The sequence below is a fragment of the Fusarium sambucinum genome, chromosome IV (assembly GCF_050947815.1).
Source record: "Fusarium sambucinum isolate potato_lamoka chromosome IV, whole genome shotgun sequence".
Classification (NCBI taxonomy): domain Eukaryota; kingdom Fungi; phylum Ascomycota; class Sordariomycetes; order Hypocreales; family Nectriaceae; genus Fusarium; species Fusarium sambucinum.
This window is the reverse complement of record NC_139291.1, coordinates 6048148-6074422: the sequence shown is the minus strand read 5'-3', so window position 1 is coordinate 6074422 and position 26275 is coordinate 6048148. Positions and strand designations below refer to the sequence as shown.

Genomic DNA, 26275 nt, shown 5'->3' with positions numbered 1-26275 from the left:
GTAACGAACCGCCATCGAACGTAGAGTATGAGAGAGTAGGAGCGGCGAGTGCTCAAGAAGAGCAGTAGTAATGAAGTACTACAGTTGCGAGAATATCAAAGGAAGGACTGAAGGATAGGGAAAGTTCATGAGGTCTTGCGACAGTCCAAGCTGTCCTCAATTGTCACTTTAGATTAACACGGGCGGGTCCACATTCTTTTTTTCAGGGGTGTCATGCAACTTCAACCGATAAACGTCAGTCATTTGGTATCTTATCTTATCATGCCAGATGCACAGCCTCGAGTCAAGCCACACGTGATTCACCTCGCTGACATAAGGCGTATATCTGAAATACATAATCCCGAAAGCTAGCAGCTCCACATGCATCCGGGTGCATCGAGTTGAAAGTCCACTAGCTCCACTTTACCCATCCATCACCCTGTCCATACCATTCCCACGTTGCTTTTTAGCTTGAACATGCTTGGTCCCTGTTGGTCTGCTGAACGATCAGCGTATAGCGATATGCCAAAATGGCAGACAAATTGACAGCATGCCGAGGCTCGGGGCATTCCGACATGTCCTCCGCTTGCCTAGTCCCGGCTGCGGTCTTGGATCGATGAATTGGTTTTATAATGACAGAACAAAGAGGGGTGCAAACAAACAAACAAACAAACAGACCCAACTTTGGTTGGAGGATTGGTCCGAAACGCTAGAGTACAACTCGAGTTGCAGCCGCACTTCTTGTCAGGCCGTTGAAACAAAGCCCCCCCCGAACTTTCCAAGTCTGCGTATCTGCAGACCTATGGCTTACGCTAGACTAGTGCTCAAGCCCAAAGGCCCTGGCCTGGTCCGGCTACAAGCGTTCCTCACCGTAGATCTAGGGGTTAAACCCGGGTTGCTACCATTCGCTAGCCCGAATTTTGGGAACTGAGAAAAGACAGCGGGACAATAACTCCCCTTGCCCCGGCAGACCAAGTCTCCATCGAGCACGACGGATACAGTGTAGGCTTGCGAATTGCTTTTGTCGCCTCTCCCTTATCTTGGTAGGCTGGGCCCTGACGCATTGCGCTATCGACCGATGGTCCAGCTCCAGCCAAGGCCTGTTGAAGATTTAGAAGAAAATTCTTTGCAATCATGGATTCATCCCCGGTCGAGCGGGTTTATGACCAATAAACATCCCGGTACGACAGCATACCTGCATAGCGGCAGTAAGTTGAGGAGGGGGAATCGCATTTACTGATTTGACTTGGGAAAGGTGACGCAAATCAGAAACAGGGCCAGAACCAAATCACACCATGTCCGCTATCCGCATTCCCAGGTATCCCTAATCTAAGGCTGTTAAATGGAATGCTTTTATAACAAGGCTGAAGAAGAGGATGTGGCATCAGACGATTCGGTTAGCTTGGTTCTACACCCCGTCGATGGGTATACGACCGACGCCACTGTCATGTCTAACTGGCAATGACACAATGGCTTTCGGCTTTCTGTCTTTTTCTGACGGGCCCTGCAGAGGTCATCCTTTTGTCTGCCGACAACCCCGTCAGCCCTTCTGGGAGGGCGTGAAGTAAAACGAGGTGTGGCTCAAATACACAAAAGAGAACCCTTGCGGAGGCAATCTTCCTTACTCAGGTACCAAAATTCGGCGGCTCAATCGGCTGCCGACTTGAAGCCCCCCATATAGATTGCCCAGCCCTCTGTCTGACGGTTGGGGGAACCCAACTTGGGTTCTTCATGACATAAATGGATCCCTTATTATCTCAGCCCAGACCTGAAAGTCTCATCCCGTGTCCGTACATCATGAACACTCCACAATCGTCAAGTTTCGCCGCCTCTGAGTTTATCACCGAAAACCCTGGAAGGCCAGTTGCCCAGAAGTACGTCCGAAGACGAGGCCTGAATGACCAGATAAAATGGGTTAGGTCATGGATGGCCAAACTACCCCAAGGAGATGAGGACTGGGACAACAACAGGCCTTCGACTCCGGAGGACATTTTACGTTTGCATAGTCGGCTAACCATCTCCCACATCGGATCACGCCGAAACATGGACTGGTACACTCTCCTCGATACTTACGCTGCCGCCTCCAAGGACTTTGAACCTGGAAGAGAGACTCAGACACATTGCATGGTCATGGTCGCATTGTGTCACGTGGCTCATAGTCAAGGACTCACGACGGACGAGGTAATGACGGCCATGGCAAAATGCGTCAGTGGAGGAAGCGATACACTAAGATCGAAGCGATTCGCACTACCAAAGTGTGTGCAGATTGGAGATGAACTTGAAAAAGTATTGGGGCCGCGGGCATATGAGCTCCCGTTAAGAGGTAGGCTTTGATGGACACCCTCCCGCGGTCTGTTTACACGAGGTCTTTTGTTCTTATAACAACCAAAATAGTGAGCGCCTACTTTACTTTTGGCCAGCATTTTACCACCGAATGCTTCAAAATCCTACGCGAAGAGTCGATGTCTGCCCATCGCCCGAAAAGCAGTCTACCGTCGGAGATACTGAGGATCCCAAACCTCGTCTATGATTTTTGCGATGGGAAAGTTAGGTAAACAACGTGATTGTGCCGATAATACAACAGATCTTGAACTAACAGGGCGGACAGTCTAGAACAAGTAGAGAGGGCCCTAGAGCCAGGTCAGACGAGGTCGAAGGCGAAATCGAGATCGAAGTCAAGTTTGAGGGCGTCAACGACAAGATCGACAAGCAGCTCAGAGAGCAGTGAAGATACAGAACATGACATGATACACATCATGAAATAGGAGTTGCGGCCGAAAACGAACTCTATTCAGGCTCTAGGTGGAGCGGGATATAAAGAAATCTAATGTGTCCTCCCTGGGCTTTTAACCCTGTCTCTCGGAGGTGAAGAGCGCAAGACGATTCCCACGTCTCCTGCTGAGTAGACGCCTTGTCTCTGGAAATGAGCTCGACGTCGTACTTGGCATTTCCGAGAGCCACAACAAGCGCGGTATAACCTTTTAGCAACGTTGAAGTGTTGCCCTTTTCAAGACGGAAAGCCTGTGGGCTAATCTCAGGCATCTTAATATCTTTGACGACCATTCCGAAACTCTTTGCCCACATTTGGAGGTCTTCTGCCTAGCAAATATTAGTACATTTCCAAGTAATAGAATATTTTTACTTCTTCGATAAATTACTTTAAAGAAGCGAGATGTAAGCAAAAATAACCAGGGGCGTAGTGTATACCAGATCTCGTAAAAGGGCCTCACATAGCAGCTCGCATGATTTAGGTAAGCCGTAAGTGAATAATCCGGTTCTCGTCTGGACATGATGAAGTGTCAAAACTTCAGTCGTTGCATCTTGCTGGAGTGCTTGTATGTGAGGGCTCAGAGGCACCATCCTATACAAAGGGGTTGACATTCTCGGAAGGTACTTTCATTGCATAAGTTGTGTGCCGCCAAGAGAATGTTGAAGGACAGCCAGTACAGGACCTACAGTACAGGTAGCCAGGAAAAGACACGGCTAAAGCAGAAGACTTTGGACAAAGCTACCTTAGGCAGCTATAATTACAAAGGGGATGCCTCAGGCTTCTCGGCAGATCAGATCGCCCGCGGAGGTTCCTTGATGCTTCCGTTGTGAATCCCTATCCGATCGTAAACCTGGTTCTAGGGTTGGCCGGGAAAAGAGACAACATGTACAGTATCATCCATGTTTGCTATCTTCCAAGTATGCACTCTTACGTTTCTTGGCGGGTCTATACAGGAGTCAACAAAGGATCTATCTGTTGTTGCGAGACACTCCTTTTTTTCTATACACACGCCAGGCTTGGCCGAAGGTCAGAAAGGGCCAATCCAGCCCGGCCGTTACGTGACGGAACGTTTGCTTTACAGCACGCGATGACTGCATATGCCGCCGCTAGTTTCGAATTTAGTTAATTGGGATTAACTAGCAGTCACCGAGTCTCACTATCTAGGCCTCATGTTTGCGTGTTCCCTAGCTGCAAGCCCGTAATTAGTTGGCGGGGATTGTGCTTTGGGTGGGTGAGGCGAGTCGGGTCAAGTCAAGTCAAGCCAGGTCAAGTTGAGGCGAGCATGTATGAAAGCAAAACGAGCCAGTTCTCAGGCTTTCTAATCCCAACTCTCAATGCAACATGGCACGGCTAAGTCTAGATCTCCGATGCCTGAAGATCACTTTAGTTTGATTTCTAGAAGCAACGTCAAAACGTTCTCTTATTTACGGTAGTGTCGACAGCCTTGCCACGTTTTCTCTCCAGGTTACTAACTTGGGTCCTATCAAGGATCAAACAGTGGTCACTGGAGGACGTTAGCCAAGTCTCGTTATAGCTCGCAAGCTTTTCCGAGTTTGTTAGAGTTGATAATTTATCATGGATGATTAGTTTAACATCATACGGGGAAATTAGATGGTGACCCACCCCTTGACCTAAGGAAATAGAAGCCAGAGATCGAGTCGTGGACTTGGCTCGGTAAGGATCTGGATGCTTTTTTTTCGGTGTGTTTTCATGGTGCCCTGTACTGACTCGCGAGTTCCGCATCCCCGAGCCTCCGCCTTAACTCGAGGGTCCCTGAGTCTTGCACCACCAAACAGCTTCGATGGCCTGGCCTCGAAAGTTACCACAAGTAGAAGACCTCACAGGCCATATCTTGTCATTGTAGTAGTTCAAGTGTGTCAGTTGTTGGTCGACGCCTTAGTCTTGCGCCCACCAGCATGACTAGCTAGGTAGGTATCTGCCTACAAATTGGAGATTTGATTAGGTGGTTTGCCTCAAAAAGATCAGTTATTATTGACATGACGTAGAATGTCTTGGTATGTAGAATGCGAGAGTATGACCACGGAATTACAAAGTAGAAGACTGGTCACTAGAAAGATGCTGCGAATATCAGTTATGTCATTAAATGGGAGTCATCTTGTCTCTTTTCACCATTTACACAGCTAATAAGTATAAGCCGATCTAATCACTTGGGACTTCCGTCGTCAGCAGAATTACCCGAGGTGCCAAACCGAGGGTGGATGAATCGCGGCCCAAAGGGCTTGGCATTGAGAAAACCTCCTGAGCTTGACGATGGACGTAAACCAAATTCAGGATTGGACCGAAAGTTTCCACTAATCATTCCGCTTCTTGTCAGTGAAGCTTGCAATCCGTGCAAGTTCCCACATGTCTCTGCAACCCCCACAGACGATCTACGAAGCTAACAAGCTTCCATATCATTTCCACATTATGCCAAGCGTGCCAGAAGCAGGGCTGAATCGGTGGTTGGTAGCAGAGTCTGGCCTCGTCATCGGCTATCGAGCTTAATTCTTTTCTTTTTTGCAGGGTCTCTTGTCCGTCTGTGCGGTCCGCTGCAACCGAGCTGTGCATACAGTAGCATTGTACTCCGTACTGTAGGTACCTTGCTGCTTGCTTAGCATGGAGGTATCCGCTGCGCATCCGCAATGCAATAGTAGTAGTTATTAGTACCGTATCCACAGTGCAGTGCAGCAGCAGCAAGGAAAGCATGCCGGACCGACGAGACTTGTAGTTATACCTAAGCAGTTAGGATGTTATTCTTGGTGGGTTAACGATGAATTGATCTTTACCTACTGCCTGTCTTGTCTGCCAACAGAAACGTTGATGGATGAAGTAGGATAATTTAGAGTTAAGCAAGCACGAGCGGGCCGTTCCCCTTCTGCAGTGTGCAGGCAGGTAACAGGCAGACAGGGCAGGCAGGACAGGGCAAGTCCGTGGAGTATGGCAGTTGGTCACTGCAGCTCGGATTGTTAAACCCGGCCTATTCTCAGAGATGAGGAAGGTGCATGCGAAATGGCTTGGCCGGAAATTCGTAGTAGGCTTAGATTATATCCGGGCCTTACTGCCACCCAACAGTGAAACTACCTAAGCATCAGGAAAACTCTCTTATGGGGCGTGACAAACACGAAGGATTTCAGAAAGACAAGATGCATTAGTCGATGTTTTTATTTTAACCTAGGACCGTGTCAGCAATTCCCACATGCACACAGTCTCATCATATCAGGCCATATCATATCACATTACATCACAAGCAAGATTATGCCTAGATACTTTTTTGGTAGATGAATGCCAAGGTTTGTTAGCAGTTCTAAGTTTGTTGTTAAATAGTTTAGCCTAATATATAATGACCCATAGTACCCGCGTTTAGAATAGAATGTTCAGGGATATAAACGCCAGGACATGGGACTCGGATTGTCACATCCCACGCCCAAAACCATTATCAATTCTGACTCAATATTGAGTTGTTTTTATACACATACTGCTAGCAATGTAGTAGTCTATGGAGCAATAGCCAATGGTGATGGCTATATCGATAATGAGATATGAGTCTTGGCATCGGAATGTTTACTGATTGGTATAGGGCATCGCACTCCATCTTTGCTACGTACCTCCTAGATAGTACATATTTTGGATGTGTGATTAATGACCTAATAATAAATAGGTAGGTAGGTGGTAGATCTCGCCTCGGTAGCGAGTACGACGATGGGGCAAGGTGAGGGTTGCACAACATGCTTATAAAACCAACAGTTGGCTAGTTTTACGCAATCGTAAGTTTTACCAAGAAACGGCACACAAGAGGGAAAGTTTCCATTTGAGAGTCCTGCATACTAGTGAATAAATTCGACACATCATATTAGTAAAAAAAACTAGATAGCTCATGTTCCATAGTAAACAAGTTATGTAAGTTGCAGTTGAGTTCAAGCAGCCAAGGTCGTAGTGGAGAGAATCAAAAAAACACATCTTGGCACCCAGGCCGACATATTGTCGAGACAGCTTCTTTTCGGCAACATCCATGCTGCATACCAGTTATTCGTTCAATCGAGCGTTTTATATGTGGAGGTGCACACGACCTACACCTTGCACAAACCTTTATTTGCACAAACACTGCTTATGGGTACATTCATCCATCCAATAGTAGAATAATGGTATGATATGCGACATCGGCATTTAAGCTGCGTAAACAAGTGGTGGAGAGAACACGCGAACCAACTGTATCGCTTATCCTGATGTGATTGGGCGTTGTGTTCCCTCTTCTCGAGTTTGTTACGAAAATGCACGCAACGTATCGGCACGACACGACACGACAGAGAACAGCGCTGACGATTGAGAAGGTAGAGAGAGATGAATTTGGACCTGTTACGTCTATTCTAAGACAACCTTTGTTACCACCTGCCTGGACCTACGCACTATGTTTCTCATCTGCGGTGTTTGTTACATGTCTCACTCACCTAACTCAGGCTTGGCTTCTATAACGTTTAGGCACAATGTGTCTTGCGAGACATTATGATAGGAAGGTATGAGTTTAGATGGATTGCTGTAGAGACCAGGCTGTGTGTGGGGTGAGGAGACAAACAGCCCGGCATTCCTAGGTAGTAGATTACTGTCTTTTAGTGCAAGCCTCCATATTTGTGTTATTTTCGGACTCCACGGATCTTACATCATCTGGAGTCTAGACTAAACCATTGGGCGACTTATTAGTGGTTGCAATTTGGAGGCTTCACCCTGCATATTCAGCTGGTCCTGCAAGCGCTTCTCTCGTGGTTATTGAACCCAGCTGCCCATCATTTGCATTAGAAAAAGCCACGTATTTCCTCACATTATGATCAGTACATTTTTAGTGTCTAATGTCATTCTTCCCGCCTGCTCACGATTTACACCACTTGTCGCAAAGTGCTCTAGACAATAGACATAGACAGATGAAAAAGACAGAGCTTTGAGCTTTGACAGGTGGAGTGTATTCATCTTGATCCAAACAGGGATGACCAATCACAGTACAATGATAGTGGTATCTCAGAGTTCATATCCATACCTAGTACCTAGGTATAATACAGGTCTCATACTGTACCTACTAATGTATTGTTAACTATAAAGCTCTTCGCAGTCGACGGTTCTCGCCTTCAGGCCTTTGTTAAAAGAAAACGATAATGCGCTCCGCATGCCAAATATGATATGCACCGATGACAAGGATGCGCTCCTGCTCGCTACACAGCCTGATAGCCAATGTACATGTCAATTCATTCGACGTTTGAATTCAGGGGGCGATGGCGGTAACAGCCAGCCATGGAGCCTGTTTGCTGAATTGAATTGAATTGAATTGAATTTGGGTAGGCCTATGAACGAGTCTCCCTTTCTCAAGTTTTTGTATACGTACCAACTTTCTCTCTCATTGATATTACATCTCGTGCATTTCGGCAGTCTTTGTTTTGTACAGAGTAGGTCAAGGTGTCTCTGCTTAGTGCTTACATCCATCCATACCTTTCCTCTTTCAAGGAAGAAAAAGACCCGCCATCATCACGTCTCAGCCCAAATTTGGAGAAGTCAGGAAGCCTCAGCCACACTTCAAAGAGTCCAGACCTAACAACCGATTCGCATCTACAATCTATCACCACAAACCCTCTGACTACTCGCCTTCCTTTCAACGCATCGTGTCTTTATAATAAGCGCCGCTGTGATTCATCAAATTGATATGCTCACTGGCTTCCTCACGTAGAGCGACAAAGCGTCATGGACGCGTCGGTAACCGACATCCGTCGCTCGAGCATTGAGAAGATGCCCATTCCTCCAACTCCGCCCTTTGACAGCCTTCCCGACGAGATCATCGAGCAGTGAGTAGTCCTCGGGCACCTCTGCCAGCAGACTTGCTCCCATTATCTATCTGTCTTTGCGCATCGATAACCGATCAGAACATCGATTATCAAGGCACGACCCCGTATTCTATTATCATGTGCTAACGCTCGCGCCTCTCAACCAGGATACTCCAGCTTGCCGATCCCAACGCTTTCGCGTCCCTCGTACTTCTCAACCGTAAATGGAGAGTGGTTTCTCAGCGGGCTCATCTCTACCGTCACCAACTATCAACATGCCCTTCATACTCAGCGAGCCACCCCACGCTCCCTCCATGCGACGATGACAAACTTCCCGAACTACGCCGTTTATTTGCACGAGAAGTCAAGAGGAACCTTTTCGAGGCATATCTAAGACCCAAAGAAACCACATTCAAACTTATCTCAACATCCATCAGTTCTTCGTCATGTCCGGGAGGCGAGGGTATGCAGTACAGCACCTCTCCTAAGGGGCACCACCTTTTGGCCTACAACTCTGGTAGGATTTACGTGATTGATCTAAGGGGGAACGGCCTCGAAGTGAAGAGGGAGTTCAAGATTCTTCGCCGGCCTGTCGCAGCATGTATCAACGATAAAGGCACTCTCTTGGCCGTTTTGTCCACTGAGATGCAGGTTGACCTTTACGACTTACAGCAGAGCCCACCCAAAAGAGCGCAGTCTATAATTCTCGACAACACTCCTCGCACAATTGCTCTATCACCATGCGGATCCGTTCTGGCGGCAGCGTATGAAGGAGGTATTGAGGTATCGTCCTTGAGACCTGAAGCCTTGTCTACTGATCGAAGAGCCGTGAAATGCGATGCCGTCGATGCTTTATCCTTTTCTTTTGACGGAACTCAAATCCTTGGGACAACAATTCATTCTGCACCGCCCAGCACTGTCATTATCACGGCACCATACTACGATCCCGGCCCTCACATGTCTGAAGATAACTTAAGCCCGTTATGGACAACATCAATTCTGTTTCCCAACACAAGCCGAGACTGCAGTCACGCTGTTCTGCTTCAGGACGGACATGAAGAGGAAGCGAGTTGGACTTTTACCTATGACCGGAGTTTCGAGACTTTCCGAGCCGTTCGAATCGACGATCTCAGGAATGGGACGACATACTTTACAGGACCAGTACCAAGTGCATCTTCACAAGCCAGCCTTATTCCATCAACGCTTCCAGCTACGACATATCGAGGTGACTTGGTGTCAGTCGGATTTCAAGGAAAGGAGGTCTGGATTTATGGCGTCCCAGAAGATTTGGATGCAGTCCCAGACAATCCATCCTCATCAAATGATAGCTCGTCGTCTGGCCTCGGACGGCAAAACAGTGACCGTAGTGGTAATTCGCGACGGGCGTCTACTCGAGCAAGGGATACCGAGGATGGTCGAGTACCAAAATGGCAAATATTGTGCGACAAGCTGAGGAACACCTTTGTTTCTGGCTTCAAAGCTGCAGAAGTCACAGACGTGAAGACAGTAAAATGGGTTGCGGATTACGGGAACTCTTCCACCCAGGAGCGACTGGTAATCAGTGCAAGGGGAGTCGGGGCCCCGCGACTGGTTACCGAGGAGGAAGATATGGATTTTGTGGATGGGGGCCGGGTTACACTCTTGGACTTTGATTACAGAATTTCCAATGGGGTCAAATCCGAGGTCACTATCGAAGTTGGTACTGATCACCCCGAGGTGTTGGAAGAAGAACAACGTGACCTTGCGACAGAGGTCGCCATTGTTCGACGGAGGACCGTTGCTCAAAAGCGAGGTGGCCGTGGCGGGTCGTCTTTGCTCCGAGCTGCTACATCAGCTTCACGGCCACCGCGTGTGACTCTTGATGTTCCAGAGGTGCCGAGTGCTCCACAAATGGTGCAGAGTGCACATGATGATGATGATGATGACGACCCTCTACTTCCTCGGAGGATTGGGCTGCCTCCTGTCCAGCCCGCCAGTCGACGAGTAGTCGAGCCTGAAAGTCCTGACGATGGTGGAGATGGGCCGACGATTGAGCAGATGGAGGCGTTGGATGCTCCGTATGCACATGCTAGCCCTCGCTCACAGACAACGCTCCGTCGTGCTGCGACTGCCGCCGCAGTGGATAGATCTCTACACCCTCGAACAGCAGATGGTCGACGCATCGAGTATCGTCGTGCCGACGGCCGAAGAGAACATCCACACGAGAGTGATGCTGATAATTGGGTGCCTCCCCCACCACCTTATCAAAAAGACGACCCAGGGCCAGATTTGCCAGCTTTCATGCGTGGTCCGTCTGTTGCACCTATAGGACTTGGAGGTGCCTCCTCTCCAGCCCCTATTCCCGTACCCCCTATGCCAGCATTGTCAACTCAGACGACAAATGAGCCCTCTGGCAATACTCAATCTGCCGACCCTAAGAGTGGGAATCAGTCTCAGAGGCTACATATCCATCCTGCAGTGAGCGATTCGAATGCTGTCAGTCGGCCGCAAGCTCTTCAAACAGCCCAGGTGAACACAAACCCGTCACCCCCGCACGATGGGGATGCTGATCTCTACGACGTGACCCCTCCTGCTTCTCCGCAACAGCCAGTGGCCCAATCCACAGGGGAGACTTCAGAGGCAAGAATACGGCAGACATCAGTCTCGTCAGCTGTGTCGGCCATTACATCTACGTCCAGAGCTGTGGTTCCTCCTGCTGATTCTACAAACGAAGATGGTTCACCGTCACCACTACACACGCCACTGCAAACAGACATCTCAGCTCATGACCACTTTGGCCCAGGTCCCCGAGTGCCGGCGGCCAATTTGGAGCCTGCGCAAGTGGCCGCATCTGTGACACAACCTGGGGCTGACTTAGCGCCCAGAGTGAGGCGGCTGTCAAACGCCCAAACATGGCCTCGGGTTACAGGCCCTGAATCTGACTTTATTGTCAGCCCGGCAGGTGGGTTCCCGTTCCCACTGTCAGCACCCACTGAGCGGCCCGTCCAAGATGAGTCCATATCAGGTCTCCCCCCTCTGCCCAGTTCAAGCCAGCTTGCGAGTTTGAGCAAAAGGGTCAGTCAGGGCAATCCTAGACGCTTTTCTGGAGGGTTCCAAGTTCCAAGACGACCTGTCGGAAGTTTCGATGGCAGTGGATACATATCGAACTCCATGCCCGGCTCCATGTCAGCAGGCCCGTCAGGCTCTAGCCATCTTGAACCTGATCAACCTCTTATTATTAGTACTCCTAGAGGTGTATCAGGTGCTTTTGACTTACCCAGCCGTCAAACATCTGGCCGGCGGAACGAAACACCTTTGCTGGCTCCTATCCCTCGGCATCCGCGCCCGGTTCCTGGGTCAAACCAGCGGCCGATGGTTGAGCGTCTTGAAACTATCTACAGCATCGCCTCCTCCCATGGAGGTAACCCACCAGTGCTACCGCTGCCGCTGCCAAATCAGCAAGTGCCGGCGTGGTTAAATGCTCCTCCGGTACCGGTGACAAGAACATCTCCCACAGTAAACCGCAGGCCAAGCCGCGCTGAGCGAAGTGCCGCTAAGAATATCATGGATGCTAAGAAACGGGGCTGGACAGCCAAACACAAGAAGCAGAAGAAGAAGAAGGCGGCAGATGCCGCAAGTAGTGCTGGGTGGACCGACATATCGATCGGTTCTGGGGAGAAAGAAAAGGACAAGGACAAGGACAGGAAATGCATCGTCATGTAAGCAGAGCTGCGTACACAAATTGGCTACATTGAATGAGAAGGAACAAGAGGTAATAGCCAGATATTGGCGTCATAAAGGCAGGTTTTGGATCTTGATTACGCACACACATACCCAATCGTTACAGTCATTTGTTTTTTTTTTATCTTTTTGTTTCCTTTATTCGCACACTGGCTCTCGTCGGCCTTGTCTATTGACTCGCTACTTTGTTTACATTGTGTGATAGGCAGGCATAGCGTGTTTTATCATGGTTCGGGAAACATGGGAGTCAACAAAAACGGTGAACAGAACGTGCGACACTACAGATAGGAGGAGATGCTAAAAGGTTATGACAATGGGAACCATTTGGCTTCGAGTTCATATTTGCTCCTATATATCATCAAACATGCACACATCTTTTGGTCACTTTTTTGTCATTGTTACTCTGTCTCGTTACTTTTATGTATAGTCAGACAAACAGGATGAATGAATATTCGCATATCAATTCAAACTAGGGTAAAGCTCTTTAAACAGACAGGAAAATTCCAAGCATTAAAACAAAAGCAGTAGTTTGGGTCTTTACAGAAACCCAGGGTATAAACAGCAGCTACTCCATCCCATATATGCAACCACGACGCCAGAGCCGGTTCTAGCGTATCTAGATTCATGTTGCCATGTGTACAAAACGAAAGGACCCCATCCTGCGCTGCAGATGGTGTTGTGTGTAATCTCTATTGGGGAGATGAGGGAACTCTATATGACTTAAGGAAATTGTGAGAGTGAATGTGATATGGTTTAGATCCTGGGTGTTGTTCCAGGGACATAAGGCTTCCCTCTGCGCACAGCGCCGAGATCAGCTTCGTCCATAAGATCTGTAAAAGTGGTTGCTCGTGTTAACGGACGAGGCTTGACCATGGTGCTTGGATCTGCGAAGATGTCGATGTTCTCAGTGCTCGGCTCACGTTGGAGTTCAGGTTCAGAAGGCTGACGGCTGTAGTACGAGGACGCCTTCATAGCACGGATGGGCGGTAGGCGGACGTTTCCATGGCGGAGAGACTCCTCGTTATCCGGAGGGCTAGGCTGAGCATTGGGAGATGGATTGGGAGAGTCGAAAGGGTTGGGAATTGAGATGCGGATACGAGGAGGGGGAGGATGTAAACGAGTGCTGGCATTGGAAACCTGGCGAGCAGGAACAGGTACTATGCTTGTCCGCTGGGTAGAAGGTGTCTTGAGGATGAAGTCGGCACGGTACGAGTTGGGTTGGCTAATGGGCTCAGAGATGATGTTTCCAAAGGAGACGTCACTGTTGAGACGTCGACCGTGGCCGTAGATGTGGCCGCCTTTTTCTGAACTTGCTGCCTCGCGCTTGTTTTGTCGGCGGACGTAGAGGAATATGACAATAGCGATGATAAGGAGGATAATGCAGCCTCCTACTACTCCACCAACAATGGACGTTGTAGCAGGACCTGAGTTGTCAGACTTGGACTCTTCATTCCCGTCACTGTCGGAGTCTGAGCTGTTGTCTGACCCAGCTCCGACTGCTTCTGTAGGCTCAGCACTCGCCGATGGTGCAGCACTGATTGAGATGGTCTCAACAGCCCCAGTAGCTGTGGTTATAGCACTGGGGACAGGGGTAGAGGTCTCGTTGGGAAGCTCAGCACCTTTTGGAATATCAGATTGGTCGTTGTCAATAACACACTGGTCGTCCTCGCATGAGTATCCAAAGGGACAGCACTTCTTGCCACATTTCTCAAGATCAAGATTGAAGACTATTGTCTTGACAGGTGCATTTGGGAATTCTTTCTGGTCTTGACCTCGGATATCGCAGGTGATGGGTTGGATGACGTTACAGGTTTGACCTTCTGGACAGCATACTGCTGTCGTCTTGCCGGCGAGGAGTCGACATGAGTTGCCCTTGGGACAACAAAAGTTGGCAATGTCGCTATTGCATGAAGTCTGGTCGGCATCGCAAGTATCTTCACGGGCGAAGATGCGAGTAGCTGGTAGAGCGGAGGTTGTGGAGGCGCAGATAGCTGTGATGAGTAGAGCCCGTAAGGGTGTAGGAAGTCGAGCCAAAATCATATTTGGCCTGTTGGTTATGCAAGTGGCTGTTGGTTGTTGTTGTTGTTGTTGTTGTTGTTGTTGTTGTTGCAGTAGTTACAGTTGATGTTGCAGTGGGTATTAGTATTGTTGTTGGTTCGAGAATGTGTAAGTGATGCTATAGCATGCAGAGTGAGAAAAAAGATGGGGGTAGTGATGATGGGTTTGTCAAGTCAAACACAACCGGCGCGTATGATAAAGATAAAGTGATGAAACAGCTGAACAAGCGTTTATGTTTGATTGTTTGGTAGAGTAGACAAAAGTGAAGAACTAGAACAGTAAATACAGATGAAGAACAAGAAGGCAAAAGAGTAAAAGAGGGAGAACAACGGCAGACAAAGGCAGGTCAGAGACCAGAAACCAGACCAGACCATGAGGTCACTTCATCTCACCACAATGAATAGTCTTTTCTTTTCCTTGCCGCCTTGTCCGTCGGGATCATCTCGACCCATTCAACCACGATATTTCAGGCTCGACCGCCGCATTAGAGGCTGTTGGGCGGTTGGATACAGATGCTGGGAGCCAGTCACCGAGAGTGTCCGGGGCCTATCGCCCGACACGCGCTGGGGCGAGGCTATGCCCATAGAACGAACTATTAGAGAAGAAACAAGTACAAGATGGGTCCATCGTTGCAAGATGTTTGAAGATAGTGTTGCCATGGTTGAAATAATTGGTCTAAGCGAAGCCAAATGCTGTGGTTGGTTGGAGTCGCAGAAGTTGTTAAGCGCGCGGCGAAACAAGTCGCTGATTGGTTTGGACTCGATTACTGACCGCTAAAGGCCAGTAAATTTCTAGCGTTGGGGGACCCCTGTCTCGGGCGCTGTAATTAATAGCCAAGCGCTGAAGATGGGCGCGTAGTTTTCTAGACTTGGGTCAAGATCCAATCACATAATGATGATGAATGACTAAACGATTACAGTACATTGGAGGATTAATAGTAGCCTTCTCGAATTATGCGACAATTAATAGACTCAGACCATGACTCAATCAATAGGTTGAGTGTAGCCTAATGTCGATTCCCTTGCTTCAGCCCAATCCATGATACTTTGCCAGTCATAGCATGAATGACTCTTTGCGTTGCCCAAAAAGAACTCCGATTCATCCGTGTCCAAAAATACGTGCATAGCAGCAGGACTAAGATCCGGACGACATTGAAGACTCTGCCGGATATGGTTCATGCAGTGATAGAGGTGATCCATTGCAGCAGCATCAAAGGAACTCTCCATATTCATTCCCTTGCCATGTCTCTTTTTTATATGACCTCCTCCGTAATAGTCCTTGTCGATGTGTCTTCGCACCATGTTTAGACAATGCAGATTATGAAACACGTCGAGGGCGCCGTAGTATTTACCAGTGACTGGGTGTTTGTCTGTTGACGTAAACGACAGGGCTGGGTTGCTTGCTATCTCTTCATCACTGACAGCAGGATATTGGTAGCGAAGGAGCTTCTTCCACGTTGCGTCGATTGCTGGACTTGGATTACCAAAGTATTGAGGTAACGAAGGATCCATCTCTCGGTAGACTTGGTGACTGGTTGTATTGTAGCGCAGCAAGTCATCAAAGTTGGTTGTCTTGAGCTTCAGCGGTACTGGCTCATTCGAAACTAATATAGCAATTAATCAACGGCCTGACTTAATATTATAAGACACATACCAAAATCTGCAGGATATTTGTTGATCCCGCACCTCTCAAGCATATCTCGAGCTCCATACCAAGTCCCTGATATCACAGTAATCCACACAACGTTTGATATTATCACAAGCATGATTAGCAATGTTTTTGAACATAGTTCTTTGCGGCTGCTCTTCCGTGGTAGCTCTGATATAAGCCCGATATTGGCCTCGTTGTAATTATCACCATCATTGTCGTCGCTGCTGGTTCGGCCTATTCTTGAATCTTGATTATATGCCATTATTGCATAGGAATATTTCGAATTGGATAATAAACCTGTTGAGCTTGGCTGGATCTACCTAGAATGTATATATAAGAGGGACGTTGCCGTTTCATCCGATATAGAGCGCCGTTGACGTCGTCTTTAACTTTAACATATGGACATGATTATATGGGGTACTGTTGAGAGTTGATGTTGTGTATATCAGGTTCAACCGTCTTGTTATAAATTACGAATTGTCCTAAAAAAAAAAACAGTATGCGAAGAGAAGTGGCATATTAGACGAGCCTCGTGCGTAAAAGAGAGTAAGATGAGAGAATAGATATGTCGTTCAATTACAGAGTTGATATTGATGATGATGGCGCTTGTTTAATTTGTCACCGATCCAGGCTATTATAGCCAGGCTAACTAAGACACTCACTCAACAACAACTACGTCAAGAGCTATCTATGTCCATCTAAAGCCATTTCTTCAACAGCTGTCTCTGATCTAGCTAATCCTAGTTGTGGGCTGCCTCTTTGTCTTTCCTCTACTGACGTGTAATGAAGCAATCTAGGATGAAGTGTTGGAATTATCACGTGTAAAAAGGCAAAAGTTTGAACAACATATTCTGAAACTAAGGTCGAGAATACAAAGACCAATCAATGAATCAATGTCCCTAGCCTTTCCATGTCACGAGAACAAAGAACCAATGCGTTGTCTTGTCCAGCATTTCATTGTCTCCATACTAGAACTCGAATGACTCACTAGACTAGTTACAGGCCCTATATTCACTGTATTATGCTTTTTCTCGTTTTAATTCCCGTTGCTTGTCTACCCATGTCACTTTGTGGTTTGTCTGCCCGATCATCCACGTCCCTTGTATTATTATTCGCTAAAAATTCATCCCTGTTGAGTGGCTTTGGGCCGTCGTCTCCTCCCTTTCGCAGAAATACATCTCACAAATCCCAGATCCCTTCTAGACCAAGTTAGACCTCGGCAGAGGCAAAACTGAGTCCACGTCTGATGATACCTGCAATAATATGTATGCCAAAAATTGCTGGAAAAATCTGCCCAGAGGTTGAGGGGGCGTGTAAGTCACCAGAGCCAATTACTCTACGCACTGTCCTAAAGCCCTGAAATCGCCAACGGAAGCGTATTCGCTTTTTCGCCTTCGTCTCTGTCTCTTTTCCTTTTGACTGCTTGCATGCAGTTCTTGGGGATGTATTAACGAGAGTAGACTACGTGTTTCTTTCTCGATTTGTTCCGTCGCTGCGTTGCTGTGTTGGTTCCTCTCTGTGTTTCTCGTTATAATGCACTGCAACAGCAGCATTAGGCATGACGGGACGACATGACGGACCAAGACTGAGAAGCTGCATGTGTTGGACTCTGTTAAACGAAGTGAGGCTTTTCTGTAGATGGCTCATAGGTTCATATAGATAACGAAGTTGTTTCCTCATCGTATACTGAATTGTACTCGCACTGCATTTACATTTGCATGGCATAACATAACATTGCATACGGCAATGCTCTCTTTGCATCCGGTACAAGGGGAAATGAAGAGGGCCTCAATTTAAAAGCACGTGTGTATTGCTTAATTCATTGCGGTACCTGTAAAAAAACACCTGCATTATACTGCAGTGCGCGCGAGTCCGCATCTCGTAATCCCCCTCAATCATACCCTCCTCGACGCATCCCCCACAGAACAAAGATGCACCATCTCCTCTTCCCGGCTCTTTTGTGGTGTGATGATGCTGACTTGCTAGGGAACAAGGATCTCACAAGTAAGCACAGAACAAAAAGAACCATCGAATGTGGCCAGTATCATCTAATCAGAGCGAGGCATTAATTCCTATTCCAGCCATGCCTCTCGGTCTTGGAATTCCCTTTTAGGAGACTTGCAGTCCGACCTCAAAAAGCTCCTAACGCTGCACTTGTATGGTGTGATGTTACTCATCAGATTATCTATCCCATCTCATCATTTTCATTGAGGGAATAACTAAATGCAGAAGTATCATCACATTTCTCTCACAGTAGGGAATGCCAAATGTAGCAGCAATATGCATTGTTTCATTGTTGACCTTGATCTCAGCAAGGTATTGGATATTGTATACCACCCTCTTCGTGAAACATCCTGTCTGGGAGCTAGCCCATGTCCAGCTTCCCAGAGCCTCTCTTTTCGTATCATCATCATCCCATCCTACATGGCGTCCATTTCCTGCCATGCGCCATGTCTCTCCCTATACCATTGCCCGCTTGGTATCATAATAAAAACAAAAAACAGCAACGAATGTTTCCGAGTCTCAAATTACTCGGCCTTTCACATCCAATAGACTAACATATAACACGGCATCCTGCTGCCGCCCCATTTGTTCCTGCATATGGTCGTGACTCTTTCTCATGCTTCTTCTCCGCCCGCTAATCATCCAATGCATGTCCGTAACGCCTCATCCCCTCCAATCAAACTGTATTCAAATGTGTCGAGATGTGTGGTGCGTCCAAGTGTCGCTCTTTGTACTCCACTTCCATCTCAAAACGCCTTGCGGCTTCCTCTAGTAACCCATCCCAGTAGGTATCATTGTATATGAAGTGAATAATAATAAAAGTAAAGAAAGAAAGAAAGGTCTCTGCCCTTTCGGGGCAACAGACAAGAAAATGAATAGTGAAGCCTGTCCTCGACGGCTGGCAAATGCCTGCTTCGCCTGGTGAGGTGGTCCTGGCCGCTCTCATGGACTTAAAGGGAAAGGTTAGATTAGAACTTGATGGTTTCACCCAGCATTGCTCCTACTACCCCTCATAGGCCAGCCAAAAAAAGGTTTGGCAGAAGCAATGCTTAGATCAACAAAAAGTCCCATCCCTTGGATTCCATGACATCCCGCCAGTGGATATGCAGCTGGGCCGCCTCAGTCGTCGATCCGGGTGTGCTAACACCCGCGAGACTGTCATTCTGAACCCACACCTCATGCAAGAGGGTGGAAACACGTCCCATGGTGCCAAATCGAGCAGAGTCGCCAAGCTGAGCAAGGCGATCCTCGAAGAAAGCTCGGAATGTGCTACCAGGGACGCTGGTGGAACCGCCAATGAGGTAGACCCAAGCAAGGTTGCGGTCAAATCCATTAGGTCCCGAGGGAATGTGCTGAAGCACGTTTGTAAGCTTCTCAACCAATCCCATGGTGGAAGGTTGTCGGGGGTTGAAGCCAGGGACCAGGCTGCAGAGGTAAATGCGTGCAGCAATACGGAAGGCCATGGTCATGTTCTTGGAGAGCTGCTTGGGCGAAAGGCTGCCGTTGGCGTTGAAGGGCATCTTGGGACCCGCATCACCCATCTCAGTCAAGCTAATTTGCTCGCCGAGGGCAGATACGTGCTGGCAGAGGGTGAAGTCGTCCATGCCGTCCTTCTTGAGGGACTCGAGGCAGGCGATCTCAGAAATGAGGTACATAACCCGGTCGTCACATCCCATAAGCTCACGCAGGCCGAGGCTGGGGTTGAATTGAGAAAGGTGCTTCTCGCGATAAGTGTGTGCAAATGTTGGTGATCGACCCTTCATGGTAGCACCAAGGATGTCAATCCATGCAGAGAGAGACATGTTGAAGGGGGTTTGCATAGAAGCGCGGGTAGGATCAGTGACCATGCCATGAAGATCAAGCTTCTGCACCAGGCTGATAGCAGCTTGGAAGTGCTGGTGCCAAGGGATGTCCAGCAAGCCATCATCATATCGGCCGACGACAGACTGGAAAAAGATGAGACCAAGAGTAGCCTCGAGAATCTGCTGGTGGTTCTCGTCCTTCTTGAGCGCCTCGCAAAGAGCCCAGATAGTGGCATAGCGGTGTCGCATAATATCGTTGTCAAGGTCCTCGGTGGGGGAGTTGGTGTGCGACTTGAGGTGCTGGGCAGCAACACTCAGGCAGCAATGAAGGTAGGCACTATTGGATTGAAGAGCGGGAAGAACGAGGTCAGAGCCGACTGAGCAGTGCTGGTTGGACTCGAGGATAGGGAAGATTGTTGGCAGCACGAATTGGATAAAGTGGTCCAATAGGTTCTGGTCGTTCTCGTCAAGCTCAAGCTGAATCTGCCTCGACTCTGTTGAGGGACCGTGTGAAAAGTCGAAGAAGTTACAGTTGAGGGTCTCTTCTGAGAGAGATTGCTTGCGCTCTTGGAAGACCTGCTCAGTCCACTCGCCATCCAAAGGACCATGAGGGAGGACAGTGCCAGCAGGAGGAGGAGTGTGGTAAGTGCTGAAAGTGGAGATGTGAGATTCTCGAACTGTAGGGACGTCGTTGACAAACATTTGTCGCTCTGTCTTGACATCGATCTCATATGGCGAATAGCTTCCGAACATGAACTCGGGGTGCATTGGCGCACCAAAGCCATACTCGTTACCGCTTGGGGGGCTGTTGAAGTTGAAAGCGCCCGGGAATTGTGAGTCGATGGAAGCGGATCTTGTGCGGTCGAGAGGATCTGTGAAGGTGGCTGATGTGGGAAGAGAGTGGGTGAGGCCAGGAGGAGAGCTAGTGACAGAGTTCTGGATGTTGTGGGATGACTTCTCAGAGAGCTTCTTGCGCTTGATGATCATCTTGATGTCCTCCTTGTGCTTCCTTCGCATATCATTGTTGCTCCACCACATGGGTCGCTTGTACTCGCATTGCAAGCCGAGATGCTTGCAGGCTGTGCACATGGGGGTTCCCTCGTCGCATTTCTTGCGTCGCAAACGGCAAGTATAGCAGCCTGTGTAAGTGAGATGTTAGCTCAAATCTTTTTTTTACTTATTGTGATTACCATGTAGGTTAGTGAGCGTACCTGTTCTTGAGCGACGGTGCATCTGAGTCTTTGTCTTTGGCTTGCCATTGCAGACTTTTGAGGCCGGCTTGGCCTTTGTTGACTGAGATACAGTCATGTTGACGGTGTTCTCGGAAGCTCGCGAGACGCCTTTGCGATGATCGGGGGGCAGCGTAGACATTTGTAGGCTGCGATGCTGGTCCGTAGAGTATTGGCGTGCTAGGGGACCAGGATGGGGTGTGTGATGTACAAGGGGGGAGTGGGACTGTGCAATCAGGGACCACTTGCGCACTGTACTTGACTCTGGTGTGGAGTCGATCGCTCAAAAGGCTGAGTAGACGAGAGGAGCAAAAATCCCAGAGCCAAGAGGTTGGGCGTTGAGAAACGTGGCCGGGGGGATATCGAATCCGAGTTTGTATGTTCCGTTTCAACAAGTCGAGAATTAAATTAGCGTATGTCTTTTGGTATCGGTCAGGATCAAAATGGATCTCTGAGCGAAATTTGTGGGCAGTCGTGTAAGTGGCAGCCAGGCCGACTTGATCAAAGCACAACTGTTGTGATTGTTCGTTTCGTCCGTTCGTTGGGAAATTGTCTAAAGATTGACTGGTCAAAAGCAAGTCCGGCTTGCTCTTTACTGGAGATTGTTTGCAACAACAAAGATGTAGGAGTAGAAGGTGGTTGAGGAGGGGCGGTAAGAGAGGAATGGAAAGGGGATCAAGAGAGCCTTTGGCGACACTTGGGATCTCTGAACACAACACGAAGAAGAAAGAGGGTTAAATTCTTGGGCGGCTGCTGGAGGGCTAAATCCTTATATTTTGGCCGCTTCTCTCGCGGCCCTTCAAACGTCGATTCGATCATGACTTCCCATCGTCGTGTTGCTATTTTTGCATCATGCACAACGAGTCTGCCATGGCACCAAAAGGCAGCGACTGCGCTTAGAGAAGCCAATGAGAAGAGTCGGTCAAAGATAGTGTCTCTGTGCCCATCGGATCTCCACTCTAGGAATAGATGTGCACAAGACGGCATAGGGCGAGCAGGGATCCTGCAGTCCAAAGAGGAAAGTCGCGCATGGTGTGCCCATCCAGTTGTCCATGGCCATGGCAAGCAGCCACTCTGCTTGCACCAAGAGCTCATCGAAGAGGGGGGTTGGATCCCATTACGATCTAGCTCCTCACGGGAGAACATGCGAGGCGGAGAGCTTTGACTTTCTGATTTGATTTGAGGCCATCCACTTGACCAAGACACTGACTAGAGGCAGATCATCCCCAGTTCAACTACCTATACCATTCAATGTATCCAAATCCGTAATTAGGTCGAAATCCCTTTTGGTATATTGGATTGTATCTTGAGTAGTTGGCCTTTCGCAACATGTATCCGAATCTTTGTAGATCCAGATTTCATGCAGCCGATCTGTGTCGTAGTCAGTATGGGCTGCTTCAACTGACCACTACCAATATTTGTTTCTGAACCAAGAAGCAGTAACACCCACCACGATGCTGATAAAGAAGCTCACCGGACTATCGCACATGCATATGCGCAGAGTACACCGGAGAGGGGAAATGTCAAAAGGTCGCACAAGGATTCGTCCACTAGCTCGCATCCTCTATCAAGGTCTGTAGCATGAACGGCCGAACGGGGCAGGGTCGTTCCATGCTCAACTCCCAGAGCTTGTACTGTGCTAGTCTGAAAAGTTTATTCGGTCGCATTTAAGATGGGTTCATTAAACAGTCGCAATTAGTGCAGCCATGGGCTGTTAAGCAAATTCACGATTTGCGAGTCACGGTTCACGCTTTGAGTCTTGAAACTCGAAGGTGATCCACGACGAGCTGGGATTTGTCGGACTCTAGGACATAACTGACATAGATTGGCAGTATTGAAATGCCTTATTGGGTGCCTAGATGATTTTTGACGAATAGAATGGCCAAAGAGGCGGTCAACAATGGGATTGGTCGAGCGGCAAAAGACCTCATGGGTGCAGTAGACCTGCAAGTGGCTGCCCGTAGCCGGGTCGAGAAGCCCCATATACAGCGTATCAAATTCCTCTCAACACAAAGTCTCCAGTTCCAAAGCATGCCGGCATGGTTAGGTAGGACATGTGTCGTGAATTAGGGACCAGGGGCCAGGTCGGTGACGTCTGGCAGCGCGGGGGTGATCGTGGGTCTCGAAAGATATTCCGTAATTAGAGGTCACGAGTGTTGAAAGGGATCTTGCATTGCAAATTTGAGCGATATAGGAACTGGTTCGCGCATTGGCATGTCTTGATGGGTTCACAGGTCGTCCCAAGATTTTTGACTGGGTTACCCTTGACTAAGGCGAGTATTGTATCCTGATGAATAAGTCCGCACTAGAAAATGTCAAAAAGGAAAGAAAAAGGCGTTCAAAAATCATGCAGCGCATTTTGCAGTCGGTACTCAGAATCCTGCTGTGCACCGTATTGTTGGCATGTACCCGACCCGAGCGGTACCCTCAACGATAATCCTTCAGTGGATATGACAAGGCATTGTCCATTGTCTATTATCGTATTTGTGCTGCTGTCGAGTTGAGCGCTGTATTGCAGGTACTGTACAGCGCAGTACTCGGACTCGGGGTCAAGAAAAACAGCGAAAGGGCTTACAGCAAAAAATCGCTGATCTGGCACCCAAATCCCTCCCCTGCTTTTTCTTGACCCTCTAGCCCGTCTACTCGTCAGGGTACATACGAGTGTCTTCGGGTGGTTGAAAAGCTCTGCTGGCGCTAGGTCAGGTCGCATTGAATTCTGCTGTCACTTGGTGGGAAAAAAAGAATCGGTCTGCTGAACTGGCCGAGCAAGGAGCCTTGTTAGCCATGTAACTGTTGTGTAGTGTCGTTGGAGAAAGAGCGTTTCTGGTCCGTGATTCGACAAACGAGGGTGACACGTTTGCATTAGTGCGTGATGGGACGGGACCAACCGATGAGAAGCTCCTGCCGCGGAGCATGGGTTAGGTTGTACTCTAATCCCGAATCATGTTAGTAGCCATGCGCCTGTACCCCGGCCTCAGATCTGGATTGGCCCCGAGCCGCAGTGAGCTTGACAGGGAGCATCTGTAGCTCGGGCGAATCAGACGTCAGAAGACGATAATCTCTGCCTTCTTCTTCCAGGACCGTTCCAGGGGCTACCCTGTCCTGTCCTAGCGCAAGACCCTGACCCTGACACTATCCTGGTTCTTCAAGTGATCAACAAAACACCGAGCCGAGCGGGGAAACTCGACAGCCTTGGGCTAGAGATGATGTGATAAGCGGACCATGACGGGCAATAACGGCCTACGTAGGTGCGGATACTCGCTTGCTTGTACAGGGTCTTCTTGATGCTTTGATCAAGTGTTGATCCTGAGAAAACGAAGTTGTTGAGATGTCAACTATGTCATTGTTGGTTGTTGAGCGGTGATGGTAGGACAAGAGATCCAATATCAATCTTATCTAGAGTTTGCTTACGTTTGCGGAGGAGGCTGACACTGCAGAAACCAACGGTCAGATCATTAGCTTCACTCATCCAATTCCAGCTAGCTTTGATACTTTCACAACCAACAACTACCAACCATCTCGAGTCTCTCCTACACCACCATTCGAGGATGAGTACATATACAAGACCATACAATTGAAGGTTGAGCCGGATCATCATTTGCGCATGACAAGGTACATTAGCCTATCTTGATAGTCGTCACGTCTCCTCCGACATTGAGCTATCTCAACTCACAACTGATCAACTTACACACGGTGCACTTCACAATAGTATTGTCCATAATTCTTGGTCTGATTGAGTTAGCCAAATCAAACACGGGCCATTTGAAAACTTTTGAGCCTCCGAGTCTAGCTAGCACTGGTCCGTTCTTCAGCATTTTATTCACAACGGGTAGCTCGTCTTGTGAGAACCACACTATCGTCTGTCAATTTGAGTATGGCCAGTCCAGGTCCAGTTTAGGTCGAAGTCATGGATATATAGCTCCCCCGCCAATGCGAGTCATTGATATCGTCCCCGCTTGCTACTGTACAGTTTAAGCACTGCCGGTCGGTTCCGCTTGTTGGTTTCTGTCGTCTGTTCGTTCCGCAGTATCCCTGATCCTTGCTCCCTACTCCATGGTCCATTCTTTGATAAACCAACTTGAACTCAACTGAACCGACTCTTCGTCGGGCCCAGGACCCGTCTGAGCCGGAGACTTTGGCCCTTCATTCCTATTTTAACATTTAGCCCTCTCATCTTCTTTTTTCGGTTGTAGAATGTGGGCTAAATAGCGGCGCTTAATCATGCTAGCTCAACAGGTGCACCACCACCCGAGCGCTAGCAGATCCCATCACATCTTGTCACATCCTAATAACTACCTTGTCTTTACTTTGACGTCTATTTTTAATTTAGTCCGCATTCCTTACAGCATTCCGGCATAATTTGGCCATGATCATGATCATATGCGAACAAATTTTCCTCTGACTTGGACTAATTATGGAACAATCTTTTTGCACTAACGTCCAGTTCGCCTCACTACAATTTGTCTCCTGTTGTTCAGCTCCTCAACAACCCGGTTCTTGTTGACTTGAAGATCTGCCTCTTATTGCCTACCCTAATGCTTCCTGATCATCAATGTCTTGGGTTTTCTCCGGAGGTTCAGCCTTCCGTAAACTAAATGCTTTGCACGTCGATCAACTTCCCATTGTTCACGGACATTTTAACATTTTGATCAGCAACCAACGTGGTAATCACAACCTTCAATGTAACCGGATTGTGGTACTTTGTGCAAAAATCATCAAAACTCTATGTTTGTCGGAATGGGTCCCAATTTCCCATGGTCCTGCAATGTTTCTTTCTACTTGACTCGATTGTCTGTCTACCCTGTTGACTTGGACCACAATTCGCGGCCGACCTCAAATGTCACAGTTCAGCCCTGGCTTGATATCACTCGACCCTCACCCACCACCACAACGCGATTCGTCTCGATGTGAAGGGGCGAAGGTTTTGTCCGGTCAAAGTATCATTATGTGTCTGTTCACATAGCAGTTCAGACAGTCTAGCCTTGTGTGGCTGAAGAAACTTTTGTCTTGTGCCCAAAAATTGAGTTTGGTGCCTTGAATCTTCACTGTGTGCTGGTTGCTCCGACGTACACACCACTCCAAACGTTTGTGGGCCTTTCCGTAGCCGTTGAAGGGTCCGCGGATAGAACTTACTGTCCCTGGCGGCGGGCCGGTCCAAACTTTGACGGGAGTTAAACGCATATCCACGATCATCAAAAATCTCGGTTCTGGCTGAACTTTATTGCATGATTGATGACCTTGACAAGAAAATCTCTACAGAAT

General features: G+C 48.3%; 6 protein-coding genes across 6 annotated transcripts; 2 read left to right on the top strand and 4 right to left on the bottom strand.

Moving 5' to 3' along the window:
• Positions 1 to 1776: 1776 nt before the first annotated feature.
• On the top strand, positions 1777 to 2707 carry FSST1_001998 (uncharacterized protein; the record flags this gene model as incomplete). Its single annotated transcript, XM_083227944.1, has 3 exons — positions 1777 to 2302; positions 2374 to 2525; positions 2579 to 2707. The coding sequence occupies 3 exons, from the start codon at positions 1777 to 1779 to the stop codon at positions 2705 to 2707; spliced, it is 807 nt and encodes a 268-aa protein (XP_083092180.1).
• A 59-nt stretch (positions 2708 to 2766) lies between these two features.
• On the bottom strand, positions 2767 to 3360 carry FSST1_001997 (uncharacterized protein; the record flags this gene model as incomplete). The annotated part of the gene is made up of 2 exons (XM_083227943.1): positions 2767 to 3078; positions 3187 to 3360. 2 exons carry the CDS (start codon positions 3358 to 3360, stop codon positions 2767 to 2769), a joined length of 486 nt encoding a protein of 161 aa, XP_083092179.1.
• A 5110-nt stretch (positions 3361 to 8470) lies between these two features.
• On the top strand, positions 8471 to 12252 carry FSST1_001996 (F-box protein; the record flags this gene model as incomplete). Its single annotated transcript, XM_083227941.1, has 2 exons — positions 8471 to 8571; positions 8718 to 12252. 2 exons carry the CDS (start codon positions 8471 to 8473, stop codon positions 12250 to 12252), a joined length of 3636 nt encoding a protein of 1211 aa, XP_083092178.1.
• A 771-nt stretch (positions 12253 to 13023) lies between these two features.
• FSST1_001995 (uncharacterized protein) lies at positions 13024 to 14310 on the bottom strand (the record flags this gene model as incomplete). The annotated part of the gene is made up of 1 exon (XM_083227940.1): positions 13024 to 14310. The coding sequence occupies one exon, from the start codon at positions 14308 to 14310 to the stop codon at positions 13024 to 13026; it is 1287 nt and encodes a 428-aa protein (XP_083092177.1).
• Positions 14311 to 15311: 1001 nt separating this feature from the next.
• Positions 15312 to 16240, bottom strand: FSST1_001994 (uncharacterized protein; the record flags this gene model as incomplete). The annotated part of the gene is made up of 2 exons (XM_083227939.1): positions 15312 to 15931; positions 15982 to 16240. 2 exons carry the CDS (start codon positions 16238 to 16240, stop codon positions 15312 to 15314), a joined length of 879 nt encoding a protein of 292 aa, XP_083092176.1.
• A 2791-nt stretch (positions 16241 to 19031) lies between these two features.
• Positions 19032 to 21155, bottom strand: FSST1_001993 (transcription factor domain-containing protein; the record flags this gene model as incomplete). The annotated part of the gene is made up of 2 exons (XM_083227938.1): positions 19032 to 20923; positions 20996 to 21155. 2 exons carry the CDS (start codon positions 21153 to 21155, stop codon positions 19032 to 19034), a joined length of 2052 nt encoding a protein of 683 aa, XP_083092175.1.
• Positions 21156 to 26275: the final 5120 nt, after the last annotated feature.